Raw genomic sequence first — 27,116 nt, 5'->3', positions numbered from 1 at the left:
CCTCCAGCCCTTCCTGGGACACCTGCAGGGATGGGCACTCCCAAGCTCCCTGGGCAGCCCCTGCCAAGGCCTGAGCACCCTTTCCATGGGCAAATTCCTGCTGGTGCCCCCCCTGAGCCTGCCCTGGCCCAGCCTGAGGCCGTTCCCTCTGCTCCTGTCCCTGTCCCTGGGAGCACAGCCCGACCCCCCGGCTGTCCCCTCCTGGCAGGGAGTTGTGCAGAGCCACAAGGGCCCCCTGAGCCTCCTTTTCTCCAGGCTGAGCCCCTTCCCAGCTCCCTCAGCCCCTGCTGGGGCTCCAGCCAGGATAGAATCCTAGTGCTGTTCAAAGAGCAGTGTATAGACCTGCCATAGGTGCATTTATCACCACATTTTAAACTTTCATAAATACAGAAAGACTCTTCAGAAAGCACTAAAGTCAAGCCTGTGGCAAAAGTGCCGATGTCCTTTGCAAATCACGGCGGCCCCCGGCCCGGCCCGGGCCCGCACTCGGTGCCGCGGTTGCCGGGTAACCGCGCCCGGGCCCCTCAGCGTCTGTGACGGCGCAGCGGCCTCAGCGCCCGGAGCCCGGCCCTGGCTCATTCGCACGGCGATCCGCCAAGCGAATTGTTCGCAGAAAAGTGCTTTCTGTGAGCGAGGTCTGTGAATTCGCGGAGAATTGGTCTCTGTGAGCAACTCCTAAACTCGCAAAGCTTCGGTCTTTGCGAGGGACTCCTAAATTCGCAGAACATTGGTTTCTGCCAGGGAGTCCTGAACTGGCAGAACATTGGTTTCTGCCAGGAAATCCTGAACTGGCAGAACATTGGTTTCTGCCAGGGAGTCCTGAATTTCCTTTGAAGGTAAAGATTGGCTCAAGTTGTACTTTCTGGTTTTGTCACGTCTGTGCTCTGAAAGAGAATGCCAAAGGGAAATACAGGATGGGATAATGCCAGTCTTCAGTTCGGTGGCATGTACAGCTGAGGGGATGAACAATATATGGTCTGTTGAGGGTGCTTTTTTTCTCACTGAAGAAATGCAACATTTCCTGAATATACTAGTCTATACATTTTTTCCTATAGTATTTATTTAAACTACTTATAGGTGAATGAGTTCTGTTCAAGTTTCAGTGGGTTGTTATGATCTGGTTATTAAAATTATTAAGGAGATGCCCGTGAATGAAGGTGCAAAACGAGACCATATGCCAAAGTCAATAGTTTATGGAACAGTAAATGTGAAGAGAGAGGGAGAAAGAAATAGAAAAAGAAGGTGGGAGGGAGGGGGCTGGGAAGGGGGGAAGAAAGAGAGTGACAGAAACAGATTTAGTAGAAAATATCACCATTCCATGGATCCCATCCCATCCTCTTCTGATCTTCTCTGTGGTGAGGTCTCACAAAATGTAAGACTCCAATGGATTAATGCAGATTTGGGCAAGGTGGGACTGCCCAGTACCTCCCTGGGGTGGGGCAAGTTTGGCTCTGTCTTTTGCTACTTTCCAATAATATAAAATCTTTAGCACCTGTATATCCTTTGAGCCTGCTGTGAATTGGGCTGTGGATTTTCAGACCTGTTGTGTTCCTTTGCATGCCATGCAGCCATCTGGTGCAAGGCCTCAGGAATGGCTCTGGGGGCACTTTGGAGGTCTTTGATGGGTTCTGACACCCCCTCAGCTGCCCCTCATGGGAATGTCCCCTGGATGTGGCCTTCTGGGGCTGGGGGCTTTTAGAGCTGAGCCACTTTGTGTCAGGGAGGATGGGTGTCCACTGTCTCTTACCAGAGGTTGTGCCACACCCCCAAAATTTCCTCCTTCCCCCTCTGTTGCTGGGAGGCTAGTGTGCAAACCTGGCCTCAGCAGATGAGTCTGTGGCTATGACTTCCCCAGCCAGAAGGCAGACAGAGCTGATTTTCAGGACAGCTGCTGCGTTTGGCTTTAGTGGGGATATATTTTTCTCCCTCAGCCTTGTTCACTTCTCCCCAGACCTGAGCTAACAGGACAATAGTGTCACCTTTATCTTGTCTCAAGTTCCCTTAGGTGGCTTAACTCCCAGTGCCAAGTTCCAGTCAGGAGGCATTTTCAGGGAAGGGTGGGCTTGGCTGTTCTCAGCCTCTTTATTCAGTTTTGTCACCATGGGCAAAAAGTCCTTTATAGGAATATTTAAGCCGTTAGCCATAACATTCCAGTCTCTCACAAGTCCTGTGAGGAGCAGCTGAGAGAGCAGGGGTTGTTTAGCCTAAAAAAGAGGAGGTCCACTCGAGCTGTTTGTAAATAATGTTTAAGCTACAGCTTTGTCTGTTTAAAGTATTATTAATGTTCAGCTTTTTAGCTCCAGGTTTCATTACGATCCATCTTTGAATTGCCCAAGGTAGACATATAGTTCAAATAAAGTCCAACTAGAGACCTAACAATATGCCAAACAAGCACTTAGCTACTTTCAAATCGTATAAAATCTTTAGCACCTTTATATCCCTTGAGTCTGCCATGAATTGGGTTCTGGATTTTCAGAGTTCCATTGTTGTTCCTTCCAGTTTTGTTGAGGCACTGTCAGTCATCTGTGACATCCTCCCTTCAAAATGGATTTTGGACTCCCAAGGACACCAACACCACCTCTTTTGTTCAGGGAGAGACTGAAGTCTAATACTGTGAGTAGCCACTGGGGCTGTGTTAAGGCTGGCAGCTGCCCTGGTGTCCCCGCTCTCCCTGCCCCTGTTGTCCAGCAGCACTGTGAAGCTGCAGACCCCCTGCCCAGCCCTCTGTGCCGTGCTCCTGTTGCTGGGGGCTGTCCTGGTGCAGCAGGGAACACTGTGGGATGTGTCAGGGACAGCTGAAGCCCTCAGCATGGGCTTCTTTCCTTCCCCTTTGCCTCAGGAATTCCTTCTGTCAGGCTGGGCACTCACCTGTGCTGCTCTGACTGACCTGCCCTTGGGCACCTGGGCATTTGGGGGGAAAGCTCAAACTCTGCCCAAAGCCTGGAGAGCCACAGCTGGTCCCAGCTGGAAGAGCTTCCTCTCAGCTCCTGTGTGGGCACAGATGCAGCCCTGCAGGCAGCACTGGAGCCAGGGCCACAAAGGTCCCTTGCTGTCTGCAGCTCCCTTGGCTGAAGATGCCCCACTGCTGAGGCTCTGTCAAGGAGATGCCTCTGTTTTCTTCAGTGGAGGGCTCTGTCAGCCCAGACAGAGAAAACAAATGCTAATTAACAGAGAGAGCTAAAACTTGGAGACATTCCTGTGCACCTCACTCTTAGTACAGCTTTTCTTTCTTGCTTCTCTTGGACTCAGCCAGCAGTGCTATCTCCTCGCTGTGAGTTCTGAGTGTTGTGCAGGGATGGAGTTCAGGCAGTTCTGAGAGCTCCTCCCCACTCTCTGAAAAGGTCACTGTCTCAATCCAATGAAATGTAAGAGGAAGCAAATGCCCAGAGAGCAGAAATCCCCAAACATGTCCCATCAAATCACAGAGAGACTGATGAGACACAGCCATGTGGTTGGAGTATGTGTATTGCACTCTGTATTATTAATTTATTGGTGCTAAGTATTTCAGCAAGCAACTTGCAGGGCTTCCAGAACTGTCCTAGTGGCTGTGATCACAAATTATTCATCAGTAGTAAGTGAACAAGAAAAGCCCCCATTTACAAGGGCATTTCTGAGACTCTTGCTGGTTTTTTGCCTTTCAGCTGACTCCCTCTGCCTTCCAGAAGGAGATGTCTCTCAGCACCAAGAAGAGGCTGGCCAGAGCTAAGAAGCTGAGCCTGCCTCCGATTGTCCAGCCTCAAGAGAAGCATGAGACCTCCCATCACAAGGTAGCCTTTCCCTGCCCTTGCTGTTTGATGTGATAATTGAGGAGGATGCCAAAAGAGCAGCGCAGCTTGAGCCTGCTCAGTGTGCTCCAGGAGCTGTGATCAGCCCAGGGCAGAGGTGGAAGAGCCACTGTTTGCCCAGTGTGGGCTGGGCAGATGTACTGACCCAGAGTCTGTACTTCACTGGGGATCGGAGCAGAATCTTCCTCCCGGCAGCTGAACCTGGCTCTGCTCTCTCTGGCCTCTCCTTGCAGTTCTCGGCAGCTAACCCACAGCAGAGCTCATTTCAGCCTTGCCCACCAGAGGTGGTGTTTCAGAACTTCAGCCCTGGTGAGGTCTGTGAAGTGCCGGTGGTTCTGAGGAACAGGGACACGGTGAGTGCTGGGACGTGGAGGTTTAGTGCTGTGCTGGAAGAGGAGAGCAGAGAAGGGTCATTAAGGATGGCACCAGGGCATGTCCACCTGTCTCCACAAGTGGCAAAACCATCATTCCATGTCTCTTCTGCAGGTTCCTCACCTGCTGAAGGTCACCTTGGAGAACTCACCTTTCTTCCAGCTGGTGGGCCCCAATCGCGTGTACCGGAAGGTGCCACCGGGCCTCTATGCGACTGTCCGCATCCTCTTCCTCCCTGGGAAGAAAAAGGTGAGTCTGGAGGGCCCAAGACATTGGTGTCTTCAGTGAAAAGTGGATCTGCAAGGCTGGATTCAGGCCATCTGGCCTGGGTTTTAAGGACCTGTTCTGGTTTCAGAGGATCTAGAACTGGGAGATACTCTTTGCCCATGCTTAAGATGGTTATAACTGCTCTGTGCTGAGACCATTTCCTTTCCCACAGGATTATTTCCACCAGCTCATCTGCACCACTGAAAGGGAAGAGTTCATTGTGCCAATTTGGGCCATTGGTGCCCGAGCCATCCTGGACTTCCCTGACCAGCTGGACTTCTCCAAGTGTCCGGTCAACTACAGCACCCAGAAGACTCTGCTGGTTCGCAATGTCGGCGACCGGGAAGCTTGTTTCCAGCTGAGCACCCAGAGGTGAGGCAGCTCATCTGTTCTTGTGCAAAGGATATCACCTTTGGGTGATAGCAGAGTTAGGAAAGAGCAACAAAAGGAACCAGAGCATCAGAGCTGCTGCCCTGCAGCCCTGGCTGGAAACGGGCAGGACATGTGAGGTTTGCTGCTGCTTCTCATGTTTTAAGCAGGCTGCAGCCTTTGAGCTTTCTCTGTCCCAGATTTCCTGGAGCGTGCTGGAACATGTTGGTAGCTGGCTTGCACCCTCCTGAGCACAAGCAGCTTCTGAAATGCTTACTCAGCACTGTCAGCCAAATAGACCCATTCTCTGGGAGGCCACAGGCATGTGGCTTTCCAGTGGTCCCCTCATCAGATTCCTCATGTGAGCTGTGCTGTGGACAGCCTGTGCTGTTCCTGTCAGTCTCAGAAGACAATCACTCTTTCTCCTGTTGGCTAACCTGGAGAGGCTAATGCATTTTTGACACCACATCTGCAAGGAAACCAGTTCAGTTGGCTGGTGGTGTGTTGAGGCTTATGTGATCCCAGAGGTCTTGGTGTAGGAGCTGAGGTCAGGAATGCAGCATAGACCTGCTGTCTAACCTCAGGCAACTGAGTGGCTTTGATTTTTTTTTTTTTCTCTGTGAAAACAGAGGTCAAAAGGCAAATTGACTTTTCTGCTGTGAAACATGAGGGTTTGAGAGGAGCTTCCACCAAAGCCTGCCAAAGCTATGGGCAGGCTCCAATACAGGCTCCTTGGATGCTGTTCAACCTGGCTGCTGCTTTTGACTGTGCAAACGTGTAGACAGGAACTTGTAAATCCATGCACAGTTTTTCTCTGGGATTTCCAGATCTTGTTTTGCCATCACCAAAATAAATACCCAGTAAAGTCAGGTATCCTTTTACAATGTGCTTGCCAGCAGTTCTGTTGAGTGCTACAGAGCACATTAGATCCTGCTTGATAGGGGTTTAAAGAGTTTCTGAACTTCAGGAATTAAATATTGAAGTAGATGAAATAGAGCCTGGGTGCAGTGACAGAGGGAAAGATGGACCCTGTGAGCTGCTGACTCTGGACAGAATTTTTCAGCGCAGAGATGGAGCTGCTTTAACCTAACAGACTGAATTTATTAGAATAGTTAATGCTGTTTGATGTCAGCTGTTACACCATCACTTAAAAGTAATATGTGTTAAGATTAGATGATATTTAGGTTTCTTCCTGCAGTAAGTGTTAGTGGACATGTGAGGCAATTCAATTAGCCAAATTTTTTTTGTCTTCCTTGGTGTGGGAGGCAGCTTTTAATCAGATCAATTTTCCCAAAATCAAATAATTTAATAATGGCAGTTAAGGCACCAGTGGACAAAAGAGTGCTTGGCTGTAGCAGATAACTGTGCCCTGGGACTTGAAATAGATTGCAGCCTCCTTGCACACCCCATTTACTAAAAGTGCAGGTGAATGGTGCTTTGAGAGATTTGGTCACAAAATTGGCAGCTTTGCTCACTTGTCAGCTCTGTTTCTAAATTGTGTCAGGAGTACTTGGTCCTTGGTATCCTCATGGCCATAACTTTTTCCCAGCTCTGTCAGTAAGGGGAGCTGATGCCTGATGAAGGTAAGAAAGATGTAAATGACCCTGGAGCCTCATTGCAGAGAGCTGGATACAGAGTATGGGGGAGATTAGGTCATTTCATCCCACAGGATCTTGTGAGGGCTGGATGTCACACTAGAGTCAGTAGCTGTTTCTGACCCTGTCTGTTCTGTCTTCTGCTGACTGTGGTTGGTTTGCTCTTTGCACAAGTGAGCAGAAGTGAACTGGACTCCAAAAGGGATAACATCCCCAAATCTCCACCGAAAGTCCTTCTATCTCTGTTTTGCAGCCCTTTCTCTGTCACTCCGGCCACGGGAAGTCTGGATGTTGGCGACTTCATGCAGGTGACAGTGGAATTTCAGCCAAAGAAGTCTTGTGACCATTCCGGGTCCCTTGTTGTGCACTATGACACAGGTGAGTGCTGGGCACTGCACAGGGCACTCTGTGCATCCCTCAGAACAGAGCCTTTTCTAAGCAGAAAGGCTGGTGTGGCTGTGGGTGTTGAAGGAGATGATGATAGTTTTAATGGTGTTCATTTTCTAGTCATCTGGTTTGTAGTCATGTAGTTTGTCATCTCGATCCTTGTAGAGCTCCATGTAAATGTCATTTCTAGAGAGCATGTCTGGTATTTGTTCTTTGCATCTCGCCTGGGAAACACTCACCTGCAACAGGAATGGTGAGCTTGAAGTCTGAGCCCAGATGAATCCCAGGAGCTGGCTGGGAATAATGAAGCTTTGAAAGCTCTGGAAATGAGGGAGTCTTTGGTAGGGGGTCTGTTCTAGAGGGTGAAATGCTGGCAGGTTGTCCAGGACATTGTCATGCTGTGCACATGCAGCTCTCAACTTGTGGTACATGGACTGATCCATGGAACTGCTCGTTCAGCTAAAAGCTGTGACACTGTCTTCTGCTAGCTGTGGTTTGCTCTGTTCCTTGTGCTTCCATCAGGCAGTGAGCTGAGCAAAGACTCCCCTTTGCTTTGTTCCAGGTGAAGAGACCCACACAAGCCTTCATGGAAGAGCTGTGGATGCCCACATCGGGCTGGACAGGAATACTGTGACCTTTGAGAAGACATACATCACCATGTCAAACCACACAACTGTGCTCATCCACAACCACAGTAATATCACAGCCCGCTTCCAGTGGAGGGCTGTTGATACTGAGGAAGAGGAGGATCAGCTGAAGCTGAGGTGGGTTTCAAAGATCCGTTTCAGTGATGTACCTTGCCCAAGGGTAAAACTAACGTATGGCTTCAGGAGATGCTGGTGCTTTTTCAATGGCTATGGGTAAGTCAACCATCCCATCTCTACCTGCCTCCCCCAAGCAGCTCTGTGTCAGGGGAAGCTGCCTGAGGTGGCTGGTGGATTCTCCCTCAGCTGTGGCAGAGGCTTTGAGCCAGAAGGTTCTCTTGAGGACTGCTGGCTTTGGAAGTCTCTCCTGAGCTTGCAAGTGTGGAGTGAACAAGTGACCCTCTGATCCATTTGGGACCCCATGGCTCAGGGTCAGCCCTTTGCTGTGCAGCTGCTCCTGCACTTCAGCTTCTCTCTGCAAAGATGTGGCTTATTAAACAACCTGCTGGGTTTGTCTTTCCTATGCCTGCAGGCAGTATCACAGGATATATGAGCTGCAAAAGGAGAAGTTGCATGAATTTCTGCAGGAGTGCGGAGTGGACACCACTTGCCGGGAACGCAATAATCTTCTCACCCACAGCTTCCAGAGTGAGGTGGAAAATATGAGAGAAAATCCCCTGCTGTTCAAAGATAACATTTTCTCCCTTGAGCCAAAGGTAAATGATGGCTGAGAGCCTCCCTTCCTGCTTCTCTTCTTCATCCTCCTCCCTGAGTAAGGTCACTTGACTGATCCCTGCCTCAGCTGGCTTTGTGTGCCAAGAGATGTCATCGGGATTCTGGGGAGGTCAGAGAGCTGGTTGCAAAAAGCACTTCTGCCCTGTGGGCTCCTGGCAAGGCAGCAGGAGCCTGACTAAAGCTTCCAAACTCTGTTGTCAGTTTATTGATGAGTGTTACTCACTCCTTGCTTGTCACTGATGCTCTAAATAATGACTTTCAGAACTGTGGTTGAAAACAAGAAATGTGATGTCTGAAGAGAATTTTTTGCTGTCTCCTTCTGCTTTAGGAGGGTGAGATCAGGCCGAATTGTTCGGCTGAAATCAGCGTGTTCTTCACGCCCCAGGCAGCCGGGTTCTATAAGCAAGCGGCTTACTGCGACATCTCAGGTACGGCTCCTTCCCCTGCCTCTCACCGCAGTGAGGGCCAGGTGCAAACACTCCCCCAGATCCCTGGGCTCCTGTGTCATTGCTGGGAAGGGTCTGTGCTCAGCAGGGCAGTGCTGGCACATGCCCACTGTCCCTGCAGCTTCCAGGGGATCTCCTCTATTTTGATTCTTTTCCCCTCTCAGCTGTTCTGAATGCTGCCTGTATTTAGTGTGCTCCTCCTCCCTTGGGAAAAACACTCTGAGGTGCCCCCAGAAGGAGGAAGAACAAAATTTCTGGCATTTCCTAAAGTTCCACTCTCAGCATAGGGGTAGAAGAAAGGATGGTCTCTATGGATGTACTGCATCTCCTGAGGGAAGAGAAGGGTCCCTATCTTCTCCTGGGATATCAGGAGCTGGTCCCACGCAGCTCAGAGTCAGGGACTAGCACTAAGGCAGCCTGGAAAATGCAGGATAGCAGAAGGAATTACTGTACTGAAATAGAAATCTCTCCCCAGGCCGTGAGAACAGGCTGCCCCTGGTCCTCACAGGGGAAGGCCTCGGGCCCCGGCTCCATTTCCACTTTGAGGAAATGAACATCGGGGAGGTTTTTATCAGAGTAACCCACAGATATGAGGTAAGCAGCAGGGTTGGGGTGGATCCTGGTGGCTCCTAGGGTTGAAGTGAGCCTTGTGAACCTGTGGAATTCCTGGCACCTTGGGTAGTTGTGATACTAGTCAAATTTGGGGTATTTCTTGGAATCTGGATCTTTTGGATGGGGTCAGAAAGGTGTGTCTGTTGTTCGTGAGACCCCAGTCCCTTCTTTGGGGCAGTCTTCTTTGGACATCAGCTGGGAGGCTTTCTGCAAAACCGCTTGACACATGAAACCAACACTGGGTCAAAAAGCTGCATGTTCAGAGGCTTTCCTTCCAGTCCCAAACACAAATCACCTTTGTGCTCATGCTGTCCAAAAGCAGCTGGAACAAACTGGCTGCATTTGAGTTCAAGTCCATTGCAAACAGTTTTCAGTCACATCCCTCCTGCATACTCATGGGAGTCAGAGGAAAGCCACCCACCCTCCTGGCTCAGCGCTGGTCAAAGCACTTGGCAGTGCTTTCCCTTGCTGACCAGTCCCTCACCACATCTCAGCTTCTGTTTTCTCCCACTCCTGCTGTAAACAGGTTGGGCTGCAATGGAAACTCAATGTGCCCTGCCCATGGTGGGGTTTGACACCTTTGAAATCACTGTGGTGATGTCACTGCTAATGCTGTGATGGCCAGTGCTGCTCTTAGGGCCAGGTGTGAATGAACTCGGTGATGCTGAGCAGCTCCTCTGTGCTGCAGGTCAAAGTGGACTGTCTCTGCCACTGGTTATGTGAAGTTATCACTGCTTTGCATGAAAAACCCAAAGCTATACAAAGCTGTATTTTTTTGTTTCTGCCATGCAGCAGCACAGGGCATCTTCTGTCTTACAGGTGTTAATAGTTTAATTTGAAAGTGACTCAGACTTCTGTAAGAAAGGAAGATTCCTCATGTATTTCTACTTTGCTTTTCTGCTGCTGCAGGCGTACCTGGTCAACAAAGGGCCTGTTGAGGCTTCCTTCAAACTCATCCCTCCAACCACAGCCATGGGCTCCTCCTGCTTCACCTTCCAGCCCCAGGAGGGCACCGTGGCACCACACAAGCTCCAGGTCATCCAGTTCTCCTTCTGTCCCACCATCCTGGGGAAGTTTGAGGAAGAATTCTGCTTTGATGTGACTGAATCCCCTAAGCCTCTGACCTTTACTGTCAGGTGAGGAGGGCTTTGGAGCTTGTTGGGCACATCTGTAGCTGTCTCTGGGTAATCATCTTCCATCTACCTCATTTTGTGGTGGAGCAGAGAAAAAAGGTGTTGCCTGAGGTCTTAATCTTGGCTCTGGCATCCCTTTAGTGTGGGGGTGCCTGCTGTCCTGTGTGGGTACCCAGAAGCTGGAGTGACTACTCCCTGCAGGGATGTCTCCTGCTCAGGCTGTTGCAGGCAGTGGGATGGATCTGCTTTGGGCAGTAGCTGCCCTGGGATTTCCCACCTGAACACCCAGCAAAGCCCCCAGGGCTTTGGAGATGGGCCAGCCTGGGTCATTCTGCACCAGCAGCAGTGTTTTTAAAAACTTCTGTTAATAACTCATGCCAGATGGGCAGCAGCAGCCTCACCTCACCTCTCCCAGTGGGGGACAAGCTGTGCTCCCAACTCCTGTGCACAGAGTGCTCTGGTGCCTCCTTGGCACAGCCAGGAAAGGGCTGATGTGGGAGTTAGGGAACTGTGCAGCAGGAACTGTCCCAAGGACATGGGCATTATCCCATGGGCTGGTGCCATGGCAAAGGATCAAATCCTCACTCAGCAAAGGGTAAGGGTGGGAAAAAAAGAAGAAAAGTGGTGATAGAAGAAGTAAAACTCACTTCAGCTCAAAGGCCTGTCCCAGATAATGTGTCAGCTGCTGACCACTTTGCTTTGGCTGCCTCCTGTCCACATGGGTGCTGTGCTGAGCACAGGGTGCTGGGTTGATTGAAACCCAGGGTGGCTCTGACAGCAGCTTTTATCTACCCTCTCCCTAAGGACACCCGAACCCTTTGTGATTCCCTTTAACAAAGGCACTGCCTCCCTGCCTTTGTCCTCGCAGGGGCTCCGTGATGGGACCCACTTTCCATGTTGATGTGCCCGCCCTCAACTTCGGTGACATCTCCTTTGGTGAGTGTGCCCTGGGCTGGCACCACACTGTCAGAGGTTGGTGTGGTGCTGAAATGGAGCACTTGAATATAGGAGCATTCATCACTCGTGTTTCTCCACCACAGCCTCTTCAGGCTGTTAATTCCAGGGCTGCTGGTGCCTCAGGTACCCTTTTGCCATCATGAGATCAAACAGGACCAAAAGTCAGCATCACCGTTTGGCCACTTCTTGTTTCCCTTTTAGTAAGTGGCACAATAAAGAAAGGCACCAGGCAGGAATATGGTTCTCTAATAGCAGATTCATCCTGCTTAATCTGATTTCATTCCTCAGGTTTCTTCGGCTGGGGGCAGCTGTTTTATCTTTGTTTCTTTTAACTGTGCTGCTGAATGTTGTCTGCATGTGCTTACCTCGGTGGCATTTGAGATCATGACATCCTTTTTGTGCCTCTCCTGCCTCCCTGCTGGAGTCACTGTTGATGGGCATGGAGAGGTGCTGGGCTGTGCCTGCAGCTGGTTTTTCCTCCCCCTCTGGGTTTAAATGACTCTTGGTAAGCAGGCTGGGAGGTCTCCTCCACACATAGCTGGCCAGCCAAGCCGTAGATCCACTGCAATGACCTGAAGTTCAGATAACAAAGAAGTAAAATCCAAGCACAGTTTTATCCTACCAGCAGGATATTCACAGCAGGAATAATGAGATATTGATGCCTAAATGGATATTTATGTCATTTTCTTAGGTTTTCCTCGCACCTTGAAGTTTTGCCTGTTTAACACCTCCCTGATACCCATGGCCTTCTCCCTCTACATTCCTGAGGATAATTTGGGAGAGCCCAGTGTTGACAGCTCTACTCAGATATGCCAACCCAGTAGCCAGTCTTGGAGGGAGGAAGGTCTTATGAGGCCAGAGGAATTTACCATAAGTCCCTGCAGTGGGACCGTCCGTGCCCTGGGATCCCTGGATATCAAGGTATGAGAAGAGTCCAGCTGCTGGGGCTGAAGTTTCACTGGAGTGTGGGAGGGCTTTAGCTCTGGTGCCAGCTTTGAGCATCCTGTGAGTGAGAGATCTGCACTGGTGAGAGGCCTCTGCTAGCTGGGTTACTCGGGATGTTCCTCAAGGAGCACTGTTTTGTTTCCAAAATCACAAGCTGAGATCACATACCATATGGTCAAGTCCCAAAGCCATTCTTGTGTTTTTGAGAGTCATTTCTTTGATTGCAAGTGGGCAGAGCAAGGATGAAAACAGAAGGTTGCTGTTAAAGAGAGAGATATCATTGTAGAAAGCAGATTTCTTTTCTTCCTGGTCTTGTTTCTCATCTCCTGGGCAGCAGATGAGTTGTATTCACTGCAGGGATCTTCAGTGGGGACAGAAAATACTCTGCAGCCATGAACTGCCCAGCATGTGCTGGGCCACACTTTGCCCTCAGCTTCCCGTTGTAAAGCTGGACTCGTTCTATTCAAGACAACAGACTTCTGCATTTATGTCATTGTAGTCAGGTGAAAAATTAGCAAATCTGATATTGCCAGAGGGCAATATCCCTTTAGCAAATCTGATATTGCCAGAGGGCTTTTTTTACTCTCAAAGACTGTTGCTCTACTTATGGACCAGCAGAAGAATTAAAGCAAAATCCTCCCTTTGTCTACCATGGAACAAGAGCTGAAGGACAGCACACATAGGTGATGAGATTTTGGGAGTGAGCAAATACTTGCTGCACTTCTTTTCTCTTCTACCAGGTCACCCTGTGTCCCAACACTGTTGGAGACTACAACCTGGACCTGGTGCTGGACGTGGAAGATGCTGGCATGAAAGTGTTGGCACTGCCCCTCATAGCCAGGTACCAACACCTTTCCTGCACCTGCTTGTCTTTACTCGTGCATCCAGCACCAGCACACTGTCTGGCTGCACTCCAGAGAAGTGTTGCTTCATGAGCTGGATCTGCCCATCTAGACATGAGAACAGTGCTAGGAAAGCAGCCCAGAGTGAGATGCCCCCCTGCTCACTGCCAGACATGGCCCTAGGCCTTTTTCTGAAGGGAGCAGAATGACATTAATTGTTGGTCTGGGGTTTGGTGCTTGAGCTGGAATAAATTTCCAAAGGGTTGCCTGTCCTTCTTCCTGCAAGAGGTGAATTTGTGCTGGCTTGTAACCACCCTGCAGCAGTGGTTTGGAACAGAGTGAGCAGCCTGCTGAGAGCTGGGGTCTGGTTCACTTCAACTGTGCATGTGCAGTGGGGAAGAGGCTCCAGGCAGGAGTGGGGAGAGCAAAAGATCTTACAAAGAGGACTGTAGTCCTTGATGTGGCAGGTCAGCTCAGCTTTCGCTGCTTCCCTCTGGCTCTTTTGAGTCATGTTCTCAGAGCTGAGACCAAAAGTTGTTCTTGCTGCAGCAGAATTCCATCCTGCTGTGCTGCTGTGGGTGTCAGTTGAATGCCAAGAGGGATGGAGTTCCCTGGTGCTGTTCTCTCTCCCAGGCAGAGCCATCCAGTCAGTGCCTGGGCTGCCATTCTGTAAAGCAAGTGCAAATGGGGACAGTCAGTGTAGAGACCTACAGGGTAAAGAATTGAGGGAGCTGTAGGAACTGGAAGAAGTTGATCACCTGCACTGTGGGCCTTGTGCCCTCCACTGCTGGAAGAGATGATTCAGCTTTCAGGCAGGACAACAGTGCTGTAGGAGAAGAGGGAGTAATTTTCACTGATACACTGGAGTCTTGTGTTCCTTGAGCCTTGGTGGGCACTGGTCCTCCTTGGGAAGGCTCCCCCGGGTTCATGGACCACTGGGACTGTTACAGGAGTCCTTGCAAGTGTCCTTGGGCAAAGAAGGGGCAAAACTGCTAAGACAGCTCCGGACTACTCTAGGACTACTCTATTAGATTTGACAAATGTCTTACACTCCATTGCATGCTCTTTGAGGACAAAATTTCTCCATGCTCTCAGTATCTCTGATTGCCTTGTGGTCATTTCTTTGCCCAGATGCATCGTTCCTCCTCTTCGAGTGCTCAACCCAGTCGTGGACTTCGGGCGCTGCTGTTTGACAGTCCTCTATGATGAGAAGCTGACCCTTGTGAATGACAGCGACTTTCCTGGCTGTTACTGTCTTCTCCCTCAGGTTTGGCCTTGCATCCATCTCCTGCCCTCAAATGTTACTGAGGGGGTTATTAGGGGAATAAAAGGGTTTGGATAAGACCTTGCTGGTTTCTAGTCAAAGCTAAAGGTTTTCTGAGAACAGGAACCCAAATACAAACTTTAAGAAGCAGTTTCACATCTTGAGGAAGATGTTTAGATTCTAGTCCTTGACTTGTTTTCAATTGGCAGAGCTTAGAGGGCAGTGAAAATCTGATGCAAGGAGGCTGTCAGCACCCAAGCGGGTGTCTGTGGATGCAGCAACTTTTGGACCCCCTGGGGATGCTCAGCACCTACACCTTGCATCTTGTTTTTTGCCTTTTTGCTTTCTCCTGAGAATTTTTACAAGCGTGTGGGAGTTGCTCTTGTGGTAGAGGTTAAGGAGTTTAAAGTTTCCTCAGTTCTGAAGATGCTTTTGATTCTGTCCCTTCCAGGAACACAAGGAGGAGGCTGCTGCATGGTACTCCAGCTCTGCGCCGTCTGGGATTATCGAGGCTCACAGCTCGGTGGGGATTCCAATTACTGTTGAGGCCCGGTTGCTGGGAGAGTGCAACATCACTGCTGAGCTGGCTGTGTTTGGGAGACCAGGATCCCCACTGGTGAGAGCAAGGGGACACATGTGCCTTGAGCAACTCATCCCAGTGGGGTGCAAACTGCACAGGGATTCTTCCAGGAACTTGTGATATATGGCTGGTGTGGACAAGGACAGAAGGGACTGGTGGCACAAGCAGCAGCTTATGCCTAGGAAAAAGGAAGAGTGGAAGCCTCATAGGTGGCAATCTCAGTGCCTGACCCAGCATATAGTTACAAAGCTGGGAGATGGGATAACAACCCCAGACTGAAATCTGGACCAGTCCCTGGGTCTCTCTCTGCTGTGCTATCAGATGAACACAAGTGCTGCTTCATTACAACTGTTTGGCATCACACAGGGACATCCCTGAATCCTGCTAAAGCAAGCACCATTTGCTAAAGCAAACACTGAAGGAGTGTTTTGTGCAGAGCTGGACTGAGGCTTCTCTGAAAGCCAGGTCCCTCAGATCTGAGAAATACCCATCATATCTCCTCAACAAAGGCCCAGCCAAGACCATATGTATGTCCACACAACTTGCATCTGGAGCACAGACTTTGCTTGTTTTTTCCACCAAGTTTGGAAATGGATAAGGCAAGCAATCCCTGAAGTAAAGCCTCCTAAAAGAGGACTCTGAAGATTCTAAAGAAGATTCTAAGGATTCTAAAGAAGGTTCTAAAAGAGCTGCTAAAAGAGGCATATATCATAACAGCAAGAGTGACTACAAAATACAGGCCCAGTCTGCCAGGCACAGATGCCTACATAGTCTGGTTTGTGACATGAGCACCCCACCAAAGGCAGCAGTGCTGCAGGATGTGAGGGGGTGTGTGTAGCAGTAACACTGAGGAAAAAGTTGCTGTCTGCTTTTATTCTCGTTCCCGTGTGTCACATTGCCTGTAACACTGCTGAGCAGGGCTCTTCTTGTCCCTTTTAAGAATACTATAGATGAAGGGTTCGTGTGTTTTTATGAGCCTTTTCCTCAGTGAGGATCTATCCCATTGTCACTGAAGCTGAGTCAGGCATCTTCCAGGTGCTATTCTGCTCATCTCCAAAGGGCTCTGCTCTGCCTCTGCTGCTTCTGCCCCACTGTCACCTAGAAGCAAAGCCAGCTAGTGAGGCACAGCTCCTCCCTCCAGCTTCATCCTCCAGGGAGTCTTGAGCAGCATCAGCCAGGCTGCAGCCCCCTGGGCCTCCCTTCTCCCAGAGGAATAAAAGATCTGTCATCATGCAGGGCTGTAGTTCCTTATTCTTGAGCTACCAGCCATGGTACATAGTTTCTGGCTCTTCTTTGCACAGTCATGTATGTCCCAAAGGGATGTGCATTTCTGGATGCTGCTCCTTCTGAGTGAAGGTAATTCTGGCAGCTGTCAATGCCATTCCCTCAAGTCATGCATCCTGAAAGGTTTTACATCATAGAGGCTGGTTTCTTCTGTGCTTAAATCATACTCCAAGCCCTCCAGTGAGTCTTATTGGTGTTGTGAGTTTTATGCATTCAAGTCCTGTGTAAGAGTTGAGGCATTTAGGACCAGTCTTGAAATCCAACAAGACTGAATAAATTGTCCTGGTTTCCACTGGTATGAGCAGGTAGTTTAGCAAAGGGATCCATGTTCCTTGTCCCACCATCTGTGCCAGCTCTGCAAGAGCAATCCTTTTGAGTTTCAGATTACTATTAAGTCAGTTCAGACTTTTTTTAAAAGGAAAAAATACTGCTTGAATGGTGCAATTACTAATAAATGCCCCTTACTCATCTATATGAAGATTACACATAAGCACAAATTGAAGGCAGCTAACTTGCCTCATCTCGACTCTGAAGAGCCTGCTTTGCTTCTGACTTGTGCTGCTTTCACCAGTGTAGCTTTTTGAATTTTCAAGAACTTAGTGTTCAAGGATGGCTGTGCAGCAGCAAAAGTTGGGAAGGTGGTTTGGGCCAAGATGGAGCAGTGAATGAAGCAGGCAGGAGGTAAAGGAAATAGCCACGTGGAAGAGGTCTGAAGGAGCAAGCATGGCAAACAGCAGTTCTTTGTCCTCTGATAATGGGAGCTTGTGGCTTTCAGGTGGGATCACTGCAGACCCCACACTTGCTCCAGGCCTTCTGTTTCAGTCTGCATCACTGACAACTTCAAAGGGCCATCATTATCCCCAGTCTAGGAATGCTCTTAGAGCTGGCTGTGTTTTTAAAATTGCCTTTGTTGCATCTTTTTTTTGACCTTTCCTACCTTCTTCCTGGAACAGGAAATCTGTTTAGAGTGCATTGGCCAGGGACCTGCTGTCTATGTCCATCCCAGGGAGATAAAGTGTGGCTCTATCCCAGTCTTAGAAGATTGTTTCAAAACTCTCCACCTCACCAATGAGAGTGACATTCCTGCAAACTTCCAGCTAGAGATGGTAAGTGTCTGTGGGGCTGTTTTCCAGGGACAAGTGCTGGTTATGAGCAGCCCTTGACTTGTTTTTGTATGCAACGTTTCTGTATTTCTCTGTGTGAGTGGAAGCAAGATATTCCATCCAAGTGCAAGCAAGAGGAGCCAGGATCTCAGGCACGCCTCTGGGAAATAGTTTGCAGAGAGGTTGGAGCAGAAATTAGTCTGGATCATGTTTGCAAGTTCTCTCTTTATTTTGTGGAAGATACTTAGCTGTTCAAGTCTTGTTTTTGAAGCTCTGAGATCAAGAGAAGCCTGTGGCCCTTTGCTTCTAAGAGGGCATGGATGCATGGATTTCCCCATGGACTCCTCATTCCATCTGCATTTGCTTGGTGCCAAACTTGTGTTACTGGCAGAAACCAGGGTGTGAGATCTGCCCTCAAACTGCTCATGGGAAGGCAACTTTCACGACTCCTGGGGGTCAAACCAGTAGTGCTGTTGCAAACAAATGCACCTGTGAGGGTTGTGCACCCCCAGAGCTTGTGGTCTCTGTAGCATTGCAGAATGTCTGGAGACTACCTGCAGAGGAAGGTTGTTTCATTTGTTGAGGTTACACAGGGGGACAAGCCACAGGGCTGGAGCTGCAGCTGCTCCTCTGGCAGGAGGAGCAGCCAGGAAGGATTCGTGGCTTGGGGCTGACTGGGATGTGCTCCCTGCTGGAGAGGGCATCTGTGAAAGGTTTGAAAAAAGCTCTGAAAAGAGATTTGATCTTCTGTATATTGGGTGGGTTCAACTTCTAGAGCTGGTTAAAGCCAACCCTGACACTGTGGACTTGTTTGTATTTGTGGATAAATCGTCAGGTGTTATGTGAGAGTCCAGCCACAGCCTCCTGGGCCAAGGAGGAGGGGTGTGAATTTTCCTCTTGCTGCTTTTCCAGATGTTTAGGGGATAAATGTTACCCTAAAGTGGAGGATTGGCAGGGCAACTTTTCCTGACTCCACAATGAAGTTCTGCTTTCAGCCTCTGCAGGGAGCAATGACCTTGGCTGGGTGGTCATGGTGTGTAAAGGTTGGGTTTCACATGCTCCTACCAGGGCCAGACCTGCAGAGCTGTGTCTGTACAGCTGTGCTGGTGCAAGGCCTTTCCTCTCTCCTTTGGGCAGCTGCCAGCTCTCTTGCCCAATCTGTGAAGTCCATGAGAAAGCAGATGACAAGAGTTCTTGGGAAGAGTGGGCCATGCCCACAGAGCACATGTTGTCCAGTTTTCTTTCTGCTTCCTGCTTTCCTGCTCTGCTCTAACCATTTGGAGGTGACTTTTCCAAAGCAGAGGGCACTGGGGCACCTCTCTACGGCTGATGATCGGTGGGGAGTGAGGGCTTCAGTCCTTCAGGGGATGTTGGGAAGCACTGATGGCCCCTTGGGAAAGGAGATTTGGGATTTTGCTCAGCTGGCTTTGCAGAGTTATTCTTCAGGCTCTCAGCTGTATCCCCCAGCTGTGTGTGTGGCTGCTGGGCTGGGATTTGAGCAGTCCTGCCTTCCTCTGGCCGTGAGCCTTTGTGCAGAGCCAGCTCCACTGCTGGGAAGCCAGCAGAGAGTAAACAGCTTCCCTTGGCAAGCACTCCAAAGAGAGCTGGTAGGGGGAATTACCCTCTCCTGAGGAGGAGCATCCCTTGGGTTGAGCAAAATGGAGCTAATGACCTGAGTCTGTTAAAGGAAGGTAAAAACAGGTTGTATAAGCTCTTGGGGAGCCGCTGTGCTGGACACCATTTAGGGAAATTAAACATTTATGGTTTTTATACTCATCTCTTTAGCCTTCCTGTTTCCTGCACCTCACAGCAGAGTGGGGTCCATGACTTCCATCTAAGTTTGTGTTTGGCTTGTCTTACAGGTTGGGAAAAGCACCTGCTGGAGGACTGAGCCCAGTAAAGGAGTGGTTCCCCCTAATTCTGAGGTGTCTGTGGCTGTCATAGCCAACCTGAATGACACAGTGAAATTCCAGGAGAACTTGAAGGTGTTCATTGAGAACAACCCTGTAACCATCATCTCTCTCCAGGCTGTGGGCATTGGCACCACAGTTGTCACGGACAAACCTCTTGTTCCAAGGCTTGACTTGAAGTCCCACTTCAGGTAGGAGACTCTAGAAACTTCTACATCTCTTGTAGGTTCAGCAAGGATCAATTTTTCCATAGTCCTTCAGGCTAGATCTTCAGTACTCAAGGTCCCAGCTCTGTTTCCATGAAGCCACAGGAATTCCTTTAGAAATATGTCATCTGAGAGTTGCTAGATATCCTGGAAAGCCACAGAAACAGAGAAGCTGGAAGACCTGGTAGGGCTGAAGCTTTGAGCCTGGGCAGCCTTTTGGGTAGAGGTTTTATTGCAGAGTGTGCAGTCAGGGAATGCCATCAGGGTGAAGCTGAAGCTGAGTGATGCCAGGGAAATAACAGCTCCCATGACATTTTCCATCTCTGCTTCTCTTCTAGCTTTACTCCCTGCTTGTACCACTTCAAAGTGACAAACAGAGGACGGCGCCCCCAGCGGCTGTACTGGAGCACAGAAGGTTTCCGCGCCTTCCGGCGCAGCACTCGTCCCCCCGCCCTCGGTGGCCCCAAAAGCAAAGATGCTCTCCAGATCCCCAGACCTGGCAGCCCCGTGTTTAAGCTGCGGCCGCCACAGGTGGACCTGAGGCCAGGCCAGACTGTGGACATGGTGCTGGAAGGCTGCTCCAGCACTGCCCAGGTGAGGCCCCTGCCAAGGGCTGAGCCTTCCCCATCAGATCCCCTCCACTGCAGCTGCTTCTGCAGCCCCTTGACATTTGCCTGTGAAAAGGAGCAAGTGGCTTCAAGAAACTGTTTTAAGGCTAATTGCTTTCCTTGCTGGCCACCATCAGTTGCTAAGGCTCTTTTGTGTTTCCCTAGCTACCATAAACCCAACTTGCTGATCCCAAAATACAGGCTGAAGGAAGTACTGCTCCTTTGGGCAAACAGGGCTTTCCTGTGTCATGTGCTGAGGCAGAAAGGAAGAGCAGAGCAAAGAAGTTGCACTTAGACTAGAAGCCCAGGCAGGAAGCAAATTAAACTACTGTCAAGTGCTTTTTCTGAGGGGAAAACCCTTTACCCAGGGAGTAAAACAAAAGCCCTGGGAATGGCAGGAGTGCCTGGGAGCAGCATTGCTTTTCTTCTGAAGACAAACATGGGCACAGGGCTGCTCTAGCTATGAGTCCTGGAGGGGGAAAACACAGTGTGCCAGCTCTAATGATCAGTGCGATGTCCATCCAGGCAGGAAACTGTTCCCAGGGTTCATCAGAATTGACAAATTGACTTTGGTCATCTTTCCTATTCCTGCTTGCCCCAGTCTCTCAGCCAGCCCTGGTGTCCCAGGGGCAGCCAGGTTTTGCAGTACCCCTGGAGAGCAACTCATAGGGGAGATTTCAGCAGAGTCTGGGAGCGTTCTCCTACCTGGACCTTTCTTTCCAGGGGAAATGAAACTCTGCAGAGAAGCTGCCAGCTAAGTCTGGTATGCATTCCCTGGCTCCAGGACCCCTGGGCACAGATATTTAGAATAAATAGGTGGCAGCAGAGAAAAAAAGAGAGCTATTGAGGAGAGCAGAGACTAATTACAGTCCCTAATAATAAGTGACAGGAACAGGGCCCGTGGGTGGGTGACAAGCCAGTGTGGGGTGTTGGGCCTGCCAGCATGCACTGGGAGACAAGTGAATCTTGTATGCAGGAGGTGAAGGAGCGGCTGCTGTGTCACGCTGTGGTGGGGAAAGAGACAGCAAAGAAGCAGATCATGCAAGTGGATGTCACCTGCAACTTCATTCACCCTGTTGTGCAAATGTCTTCCAGAGCAATCAGTTTCCGTGTGGAAAAGGTAAGTCACCAGATTGCATCCTGGCATTTAAAGGTGCAACTCTTAAATTGGCTGGAAGTAAATAGAAATATATGCACTTTTGGTGTTGAAAAATGTGAAATGCATTGGAAGGGGAAGGAGGTCTATGGCACTTGAGGTTGTTTTCCCTTGTCTCCTGTTTCTGTAGAAACCCAGCGATGTCTTGACATTGCAGTACCAGCCTTTGTCTTTAAAAAACACCAGCTCCCTGCCACTCAGCATTGTGCTGGACGTGGAACAGCCATTCCTGATCTGCAATGTGCACCAGCGACCCCTCCCTGCAGATTCCAAGGTGAGCCTCTGTGGGCTTGTTCAGTGGGGTTTGAGGAGGAGGGATGTGGTGGTGCACTTCTGTTGGGAGGTCTTCAAGTTGAGAAGTTTATTCTGTAGTGTCAGGCCTGAGCTGAATCAGCAGAGCTGCTGAAGGAATCAAAATCTTATCTGAATTGGTAACATCCATGCTGGCTCTAAAACATGAGGAGAGGGGAGCAGGAAAGCAGATCAAGGCAAGCCATGCAGTAAAGGTGTCTCCTGGAAAGCATGCCAGCTCTCCAGCAGCCACTCCCTTGTATTGGAGCTGAGCACAAAAACAGGAGCCTGAGGGAATCCTGGACTGGACTGGGGTGCCTGCAGACAGACTCCTGCTGTAGAGAAATGATCCATGAACTGAGAATCCAATGCTGGGGTCACACTTTGAATGTTTACTGTTTCCTACTGTCAAGACCTTGGGACATCATCCCAGAGGTGAATAATTACTGTTCCTGTCCTTGCAGCCTGTGAGAGTGGATGTAGGGGAGGAACTTCATCTCTGGATCCAGTTTAACCCAGCTTATAAGGACAATCTGAATAGCTGGGTGGCAAAGAAGGTTCTCAGCGTGCGCTTCATGGAGCATCCTCATGTGGAGAAGATCCCTGTTCGGGGAGAAGTCTACTTCCCAAATCTCCACCTCCAGGCCGAGGCTGTGGACTTTGGCTGCATCATAAATGACACAGAACAAGTTCTGCACATGGAGATGACCAACTGCAGCCCACTGCCTGTCAACTACCACTGGTCATTCCTGACAGACAGCCGGGTGAACACCATAAGGTATGAGCATCATCCCTGTGCTGCTCTGAGCATGGACCTGCTCCAGCCTGGTTTTGGAGTGGCTGTTACTGAGCTCACCACACCAACACCCAGCCAGGGGCTGCATCGCAGGGAGGAGCTGCTCTTGCAGGCACCTCTCTCTCCCACTACAGGTCCACCATCGTAGTTATGTTATTTTCCAGGTTCATGCCTTCACCACCTAAATTCAAACCACAGTCATCAAAGAAGGGAGTGTTTCCATGGAGACGCTACAGGACTAAAAGTGTGGAGGAGCCAACCGAAACCCCGGAAACAGTGCAGGATCCTGCCCAGGAGGATTCTGTCCAGGAGGATTCTGCCCTGGAGGATTGTACCAAGGAGGATTCTGCCCAGGAGGATTCTGCTCAGGAAGATCCTGCTCAAGAGGACTCTGACCAGGAGTCAGCAGATGCAGAGCATTCCCTGGAAACAGAGGTGGATTTTCTTGTGCACCTACCACTTGCTTTGCCTCCTCAACTTGCAAACCAAAAAGTCATACTTGTGCCAGCCTCCCTTTTTGCTGCCCTTCTGTCCTGTGCCCTGAAAGTGGCAGTTGGACATGGGGTGTCTGGGGAGGCAGAATTAGGAAAGTTTTGCTTAGAGAAGCTCAATCAGATCCTACAGACCTATGCTGAGTTTGGAATTTTTTGACTTATTTTTTTACAATGTAAAATGAGGTCTTTATCTGCATCATGATGAGAAGGCTTCCAGCCTCCAATGTGTGTCAGTCCATGAAGAGTCCTGACCTCCACGAACCCCCTTCCCAACCCAGCTAGAGTGCTCACATCTCTGCCTTCACCCAAAAGCTGGTATTGCACTGACAGCTCCAGAGCTGTCTTTTATAAAGCAAGACTGTAAAGTCACTGTCTCTTCCTCCAAACAACTTGCCTGGTGAGCATTAGTACTTTGGAGTGGGAAGTGGCCCCATGTTCTGCATCAGGGGGAACAGAGGCTGCTCATGGGGCAATAAAAAAAAAAAAAAAAAGATGTAAGGAAGCAGAAGAGTTTCTCAAAAGCCCAGTGTTGGCATTAAGTTTATGGAGAAGGGTTGTACCTGCTCACACACAAATACCAGTTGTTTCAACACTGCAGTTTTTCTGAATCAGGAGAAACAAAGCCCTATAGGTGCAATGAACACTGTGGCTGAATGTTTTCAAAGAGAAGCACAAAATCATCTTTATTTCCTGGCTGTTGCCATGTATACACAAGTAAACCAGGGAAATTCAAGTGGGGCCATCCTGGAATCCTGGAATGGTTTGGCTTGGAAGGGACTTTCAGAGATTATGTAGTTCCAACCCTCCCTGCCTGAGTGCTGGGGACACCCAGTTCCCTCAGGCAAGTTTGATGTAGGAAGTGCAGATGGAGCCCAGGTCTCATCTGTGGGTGGGCTTGGACCCGCACTCGTCTGATGGCCTGGACATTTTCACACTTGATTTGTGCCCAGGTCCCTTTTCAGCTGCTCCTGGTGTGGTGAGGTGCTGGAGCCTGCAGCAGAGTGATCTTGCTCAGACCAGCCAGCTCACTGCAGCCCGTGGTGCTTGTTCTCCAGGTGCTCTCATCCACTCCTGGGGAGTCTCAGAGGCCGGTGAGGATGCGGGCGTTGAGTCGCTTGATAGAGATGGAGCGCCCCAAGGTGGGAATGCAGGAGGTAAGTGGGAATTTGTCTCATATCCATGTTTCCAATGTGGGAAGAGGTTCTGTAGCCCCACTGCCACTGGTGGTCCTCAGCACTGCTCACAGAGGGGCCTCACATCCCTCCAAGTCCATCACAAAGCTCTGCTGAAGCAAGTGGTCACTGGAGAGGCCATGTGGGACGTTTTGCAGGGCTGTCCCAGGATGCTCCCAATGCAGCACCTGTGGAGGGCATTGCTCCCATTTACCTCGTCAGGTGGTTGACAGGACATTTTTTGTAGGAAGTTTGGCTCTAGCAGCTTGAGAGAACAGCACATAAGTCAGAGAGAGGGAGAAAGGCCTCAGAAGTCAGATGAGCCTTCCCCCAGCTCCAAGGGCTCCCACCTCCAAGTTTCCTGTTTTTCTCAAGACAGAAGGGTTTCCAAAGACAACTTCTGCAGCAGAGAGAATTTCTTGCTGCCAGGAGATATTACAGTTGGCTTTAATGTAGTGTATACTCATGGAAAAGTGATTATGGGAGATTTTCCCCATGGTCCCTCCACTAGTCAGTGGGATGGACACAGGATGAGATTAGGATGATTCTGGCTATGTTTGGGGAATAGGACCCTCCAGCTATGACTCCACTTTGACACAGCTGCTCTTCTGCATCCATTTCCACTCTCAACATCTCGATCTCTCCTCCTCTCCCTCCAGGTTTTTGATGTCCGGCCACTGTGGGGTGAGCTGCAGCCAGGAGAGAGCGAGCAGGTCACCTTTACCTTCTTTGGCTTCGCCAACATCGTGGCCCGTGTCACGGCGCTGTGCCACGTGGAGGGAGGCCCCACCTACAAGGTGGTGCTGACCGGGCAGGCTTCGTGCCCCAGCTACCAACTGGACGTGGAGGAGATTGACTGGGGGCTGCAGGTACCACAGGCTGCTCCTGGCACAGCTCCTTGTCTTGGCACCATGGCCACCTTGATCCCAGGCTCTCTCCCTTTCTCAGCTCCTTTGCTGGCTCTGAGGCTTAGAGTACAACCTTTGAGAGACATGTCAGCATCCAAGCTGGTTTAAAATGGCCATCCCCACCCCTCCCCTCCCTTCCCCCCAGCCGAGGGACATGACACTGTCCTCTTCAATGCACCTGAGACATCCCTCCACTGATCGGCTCCTAAAGCTGAGCTCCAAGGAGATGCTCTTGTCAAATGCTCTTGCTTGATCCACAGAATAATCCAGGGAGTAAGTTGGGCTTTCAGTCAATTCAGTAGCTGAAAACAATGTCCCAGAATAATCCCCACTTTACTTCTTTTCACTTTAAAGTCCAAGATACTTCTAGTTGCTGACACTGCCTGTGTTGTCCTGTGTGTCTCTCTTGTCACCTGTATGTTTCTTGCCAATATTTGCATGCAGGTGCCTTTTCTTCTGGAATGCCTCTCAGAAAGGCACTAACTTTTAGATACAATTCAATGGGGACAAAGTTGTCAAAGCAAAACAAAACTGTTCATTAGTAATACTTCAGCTGAGCTGGGTGTGTTGTGTCTCCCTGCCCCCAGAGACGAGCAAACACACCCTCCAACAAAAAGGCAATCTTTCTATCCCCTTTGTACCCAGCTGGGGCAGTCCCTGGCCCCTTTGCCCCTGGAGGGGTACTGGGGAACTTCCATTCTCTCTGATGCCAACTTTTCTGTCCCCTCCCCTCTTATCCTCCTTCCTTTTGGTCAGGTCTTCAACCCCGTCCCTCTGCCAGCTCACGGCAACACCCAACAAACCAACCTGAACAAGTCCAAACCACAAACAACAACATGGAGAACCAACAACTTTCATTCTTTAACATGATAAGCTTTTGGCTTCATCTCACACATCTCAGTGCCACGTCCTCTGTTTCTCCTGGCTGTTGGTGACCCCTCAGAGTGCAGAGGACCCGGTCCCCTGGTTCATTTATTACTGGCCTTCACATGGCTTTACCACCTCTCTGTAGTTGAGTGGTTGCATTGTGGCTGTGTGCTTTCAACGCCATGAAAGAGGAAGGAGACTGCCAGCATCAGTATCTGTAACTTCTCACTCCTCTGTCCTCTCCCCAGGTGTTTAACATCTGTAGCTTCTCACTCTTCTGTCCTCTCTCCAGGTGTTTAACATCTGTAACTTCTCACTCCTCTGTCCTCTCCCCAGGTGTTTAACATCTGTAACTTCTCACTCCTCTGTCCTCTCCCCAGGTGTTTAACATCTGTAACTTCTCACTCCTCTGTCCTCTCCCCAGGTGTTTAACATCTGTAACTTCTCACTCCTCTGTCCTCTCCCCAGGTGTTTAACAAAGTCCTCAAAGCAGAGGTCACCCTGCGGAACACCGGGGTTATGGAATTCCCCTACGTGGTGCCAAACTCCAGCACTGGCACTGCAGCAAAGCCTCTGCCTGGTGTGCCTGTGGTCGTGCCCAGCACAGTGAGTAGCACAAGTCATTGGCTCTGGCCCTGTGTCAGGTGGCCCAGGAGAGAATTAAAGGAAAAAGGGGGGACAAAGAGGGAAAAAAGTGGGGAGGAAACCCCAAAACCAGCCCTGAGAGATAGGGCTGTAAGCAATTGCTGCTGGGGGCAGAGAGGTCAAGCAAGTACTCACCTAATAGACTCCCCCATGGCCTTGGCTGGCAGGTGCCACTTGCCAGAGGCAGAAGCGCTCAGCTCTCTGGCTGCGCTGAGACTGGAGTTGGGTGCTGCTGACTCTTCTAAAGATCACTTTATTCTTTATCCCTGTCTCCCTGCTGCTAGTACTAAGAAGCATTTACATATTCCTTGCTTGGGCTTGAAGCTCCTCTGCCAGAAATTGCACAGCCTCTGTGCTGGTCCCTCCCTCCCCCAGCTTTGCTTCTCTACAGGAGCTTTGTGGGGCAGTGAGGGGACCAGGGAAGAGCAGGGCTGAACGAGGGTGGAGAAGAGGTTGCAGCATCCCCCCATCCTAGCTTCTCAGTCCTGCCTGGATGTCTTGGAGCTTCAGCAGTATTCCTGCCTTTGGCCCCCTTTGGAATGGGAAGGGGCGCTGCGGTGCCGGATTCTTTCGGCCGGACTGGCTCCTGACACCGACAGTGAGAGTGGGCCACCCCCAGAGAGCTGTGGAACCCGGCCTGTGGCTGTGGGGCACAGCTGCTCTAGGCACAGGTGCACTGTGTCCACAGCAGGGACAAGGAACAGGGAGAGGTCTTCTGAATGTTTTCCAAAGCAGTTTATTCA

General features: G+C 50.1%; 1 protein-coding gene across 1 annotated transcript; it reads left to right on the top strand.

Annotated features, from left to right (window-relative positions):
• The first annotated feature begins 438 nt into the window (after positions 1-438).
• On the top strand, positions 439-22,435 carry LOC132333002 (hydrocephalus-inducing protein homolog). Its single transcript, XM_059857729.1, has 23 exons — positions 439-505; positions 1,104-1,201; positions 3,642-3,767; positions 4,019-4,138; positions 4,272-4,406; positions 4,597-4,796; positions 6,642-6,766; positions 7,338-7,539; positions 7,952-8,135; positions 8,483-8,582; positions 9,076-9,194; positions 10,122-10,348; positions 11,214-11,281; positions 11,994-12,223; positions 12,988-13,088; positions 14,221-14,356; positions 14,805-14,969; positions 17,171-17,323; positions 19,183-19,421; positions 19,775-20,030; positions 21,021-21,164; positions 21,331-21,474; positions 21,956-22,435. Exons 1-23 carry the CDS (start codon positions 439-441, stop codon positions 22,433-22,435), a joined length of 3,819 nt encoding a protein of 1,272 aa, XP_059713712.1.
• The last annotated feature ends 4,681 nt before the right edge of the window (positions 22,436-27,116 follow it).

The sequence above is a fragment of the Haemorhous mexicanus genome, chromosome 12, assembly GCF_027477595.1.
Source record: "Haemorhous mexicanus isolate bHaeMex1 chromosome 12, bHaeMex1.pri, whole genome shotgun sequence".
Lineage (NCBI taxonomy): Eukaryota > Metazoa > Chordata > Aves > Passeriformes > Fringillidae > Haemorhous > Haemorhous mexicanus.
Note: the sequence above shows the minus strand (reverse complement) of the source record. Positions and strands in the feature narration are given on the sequence as shown.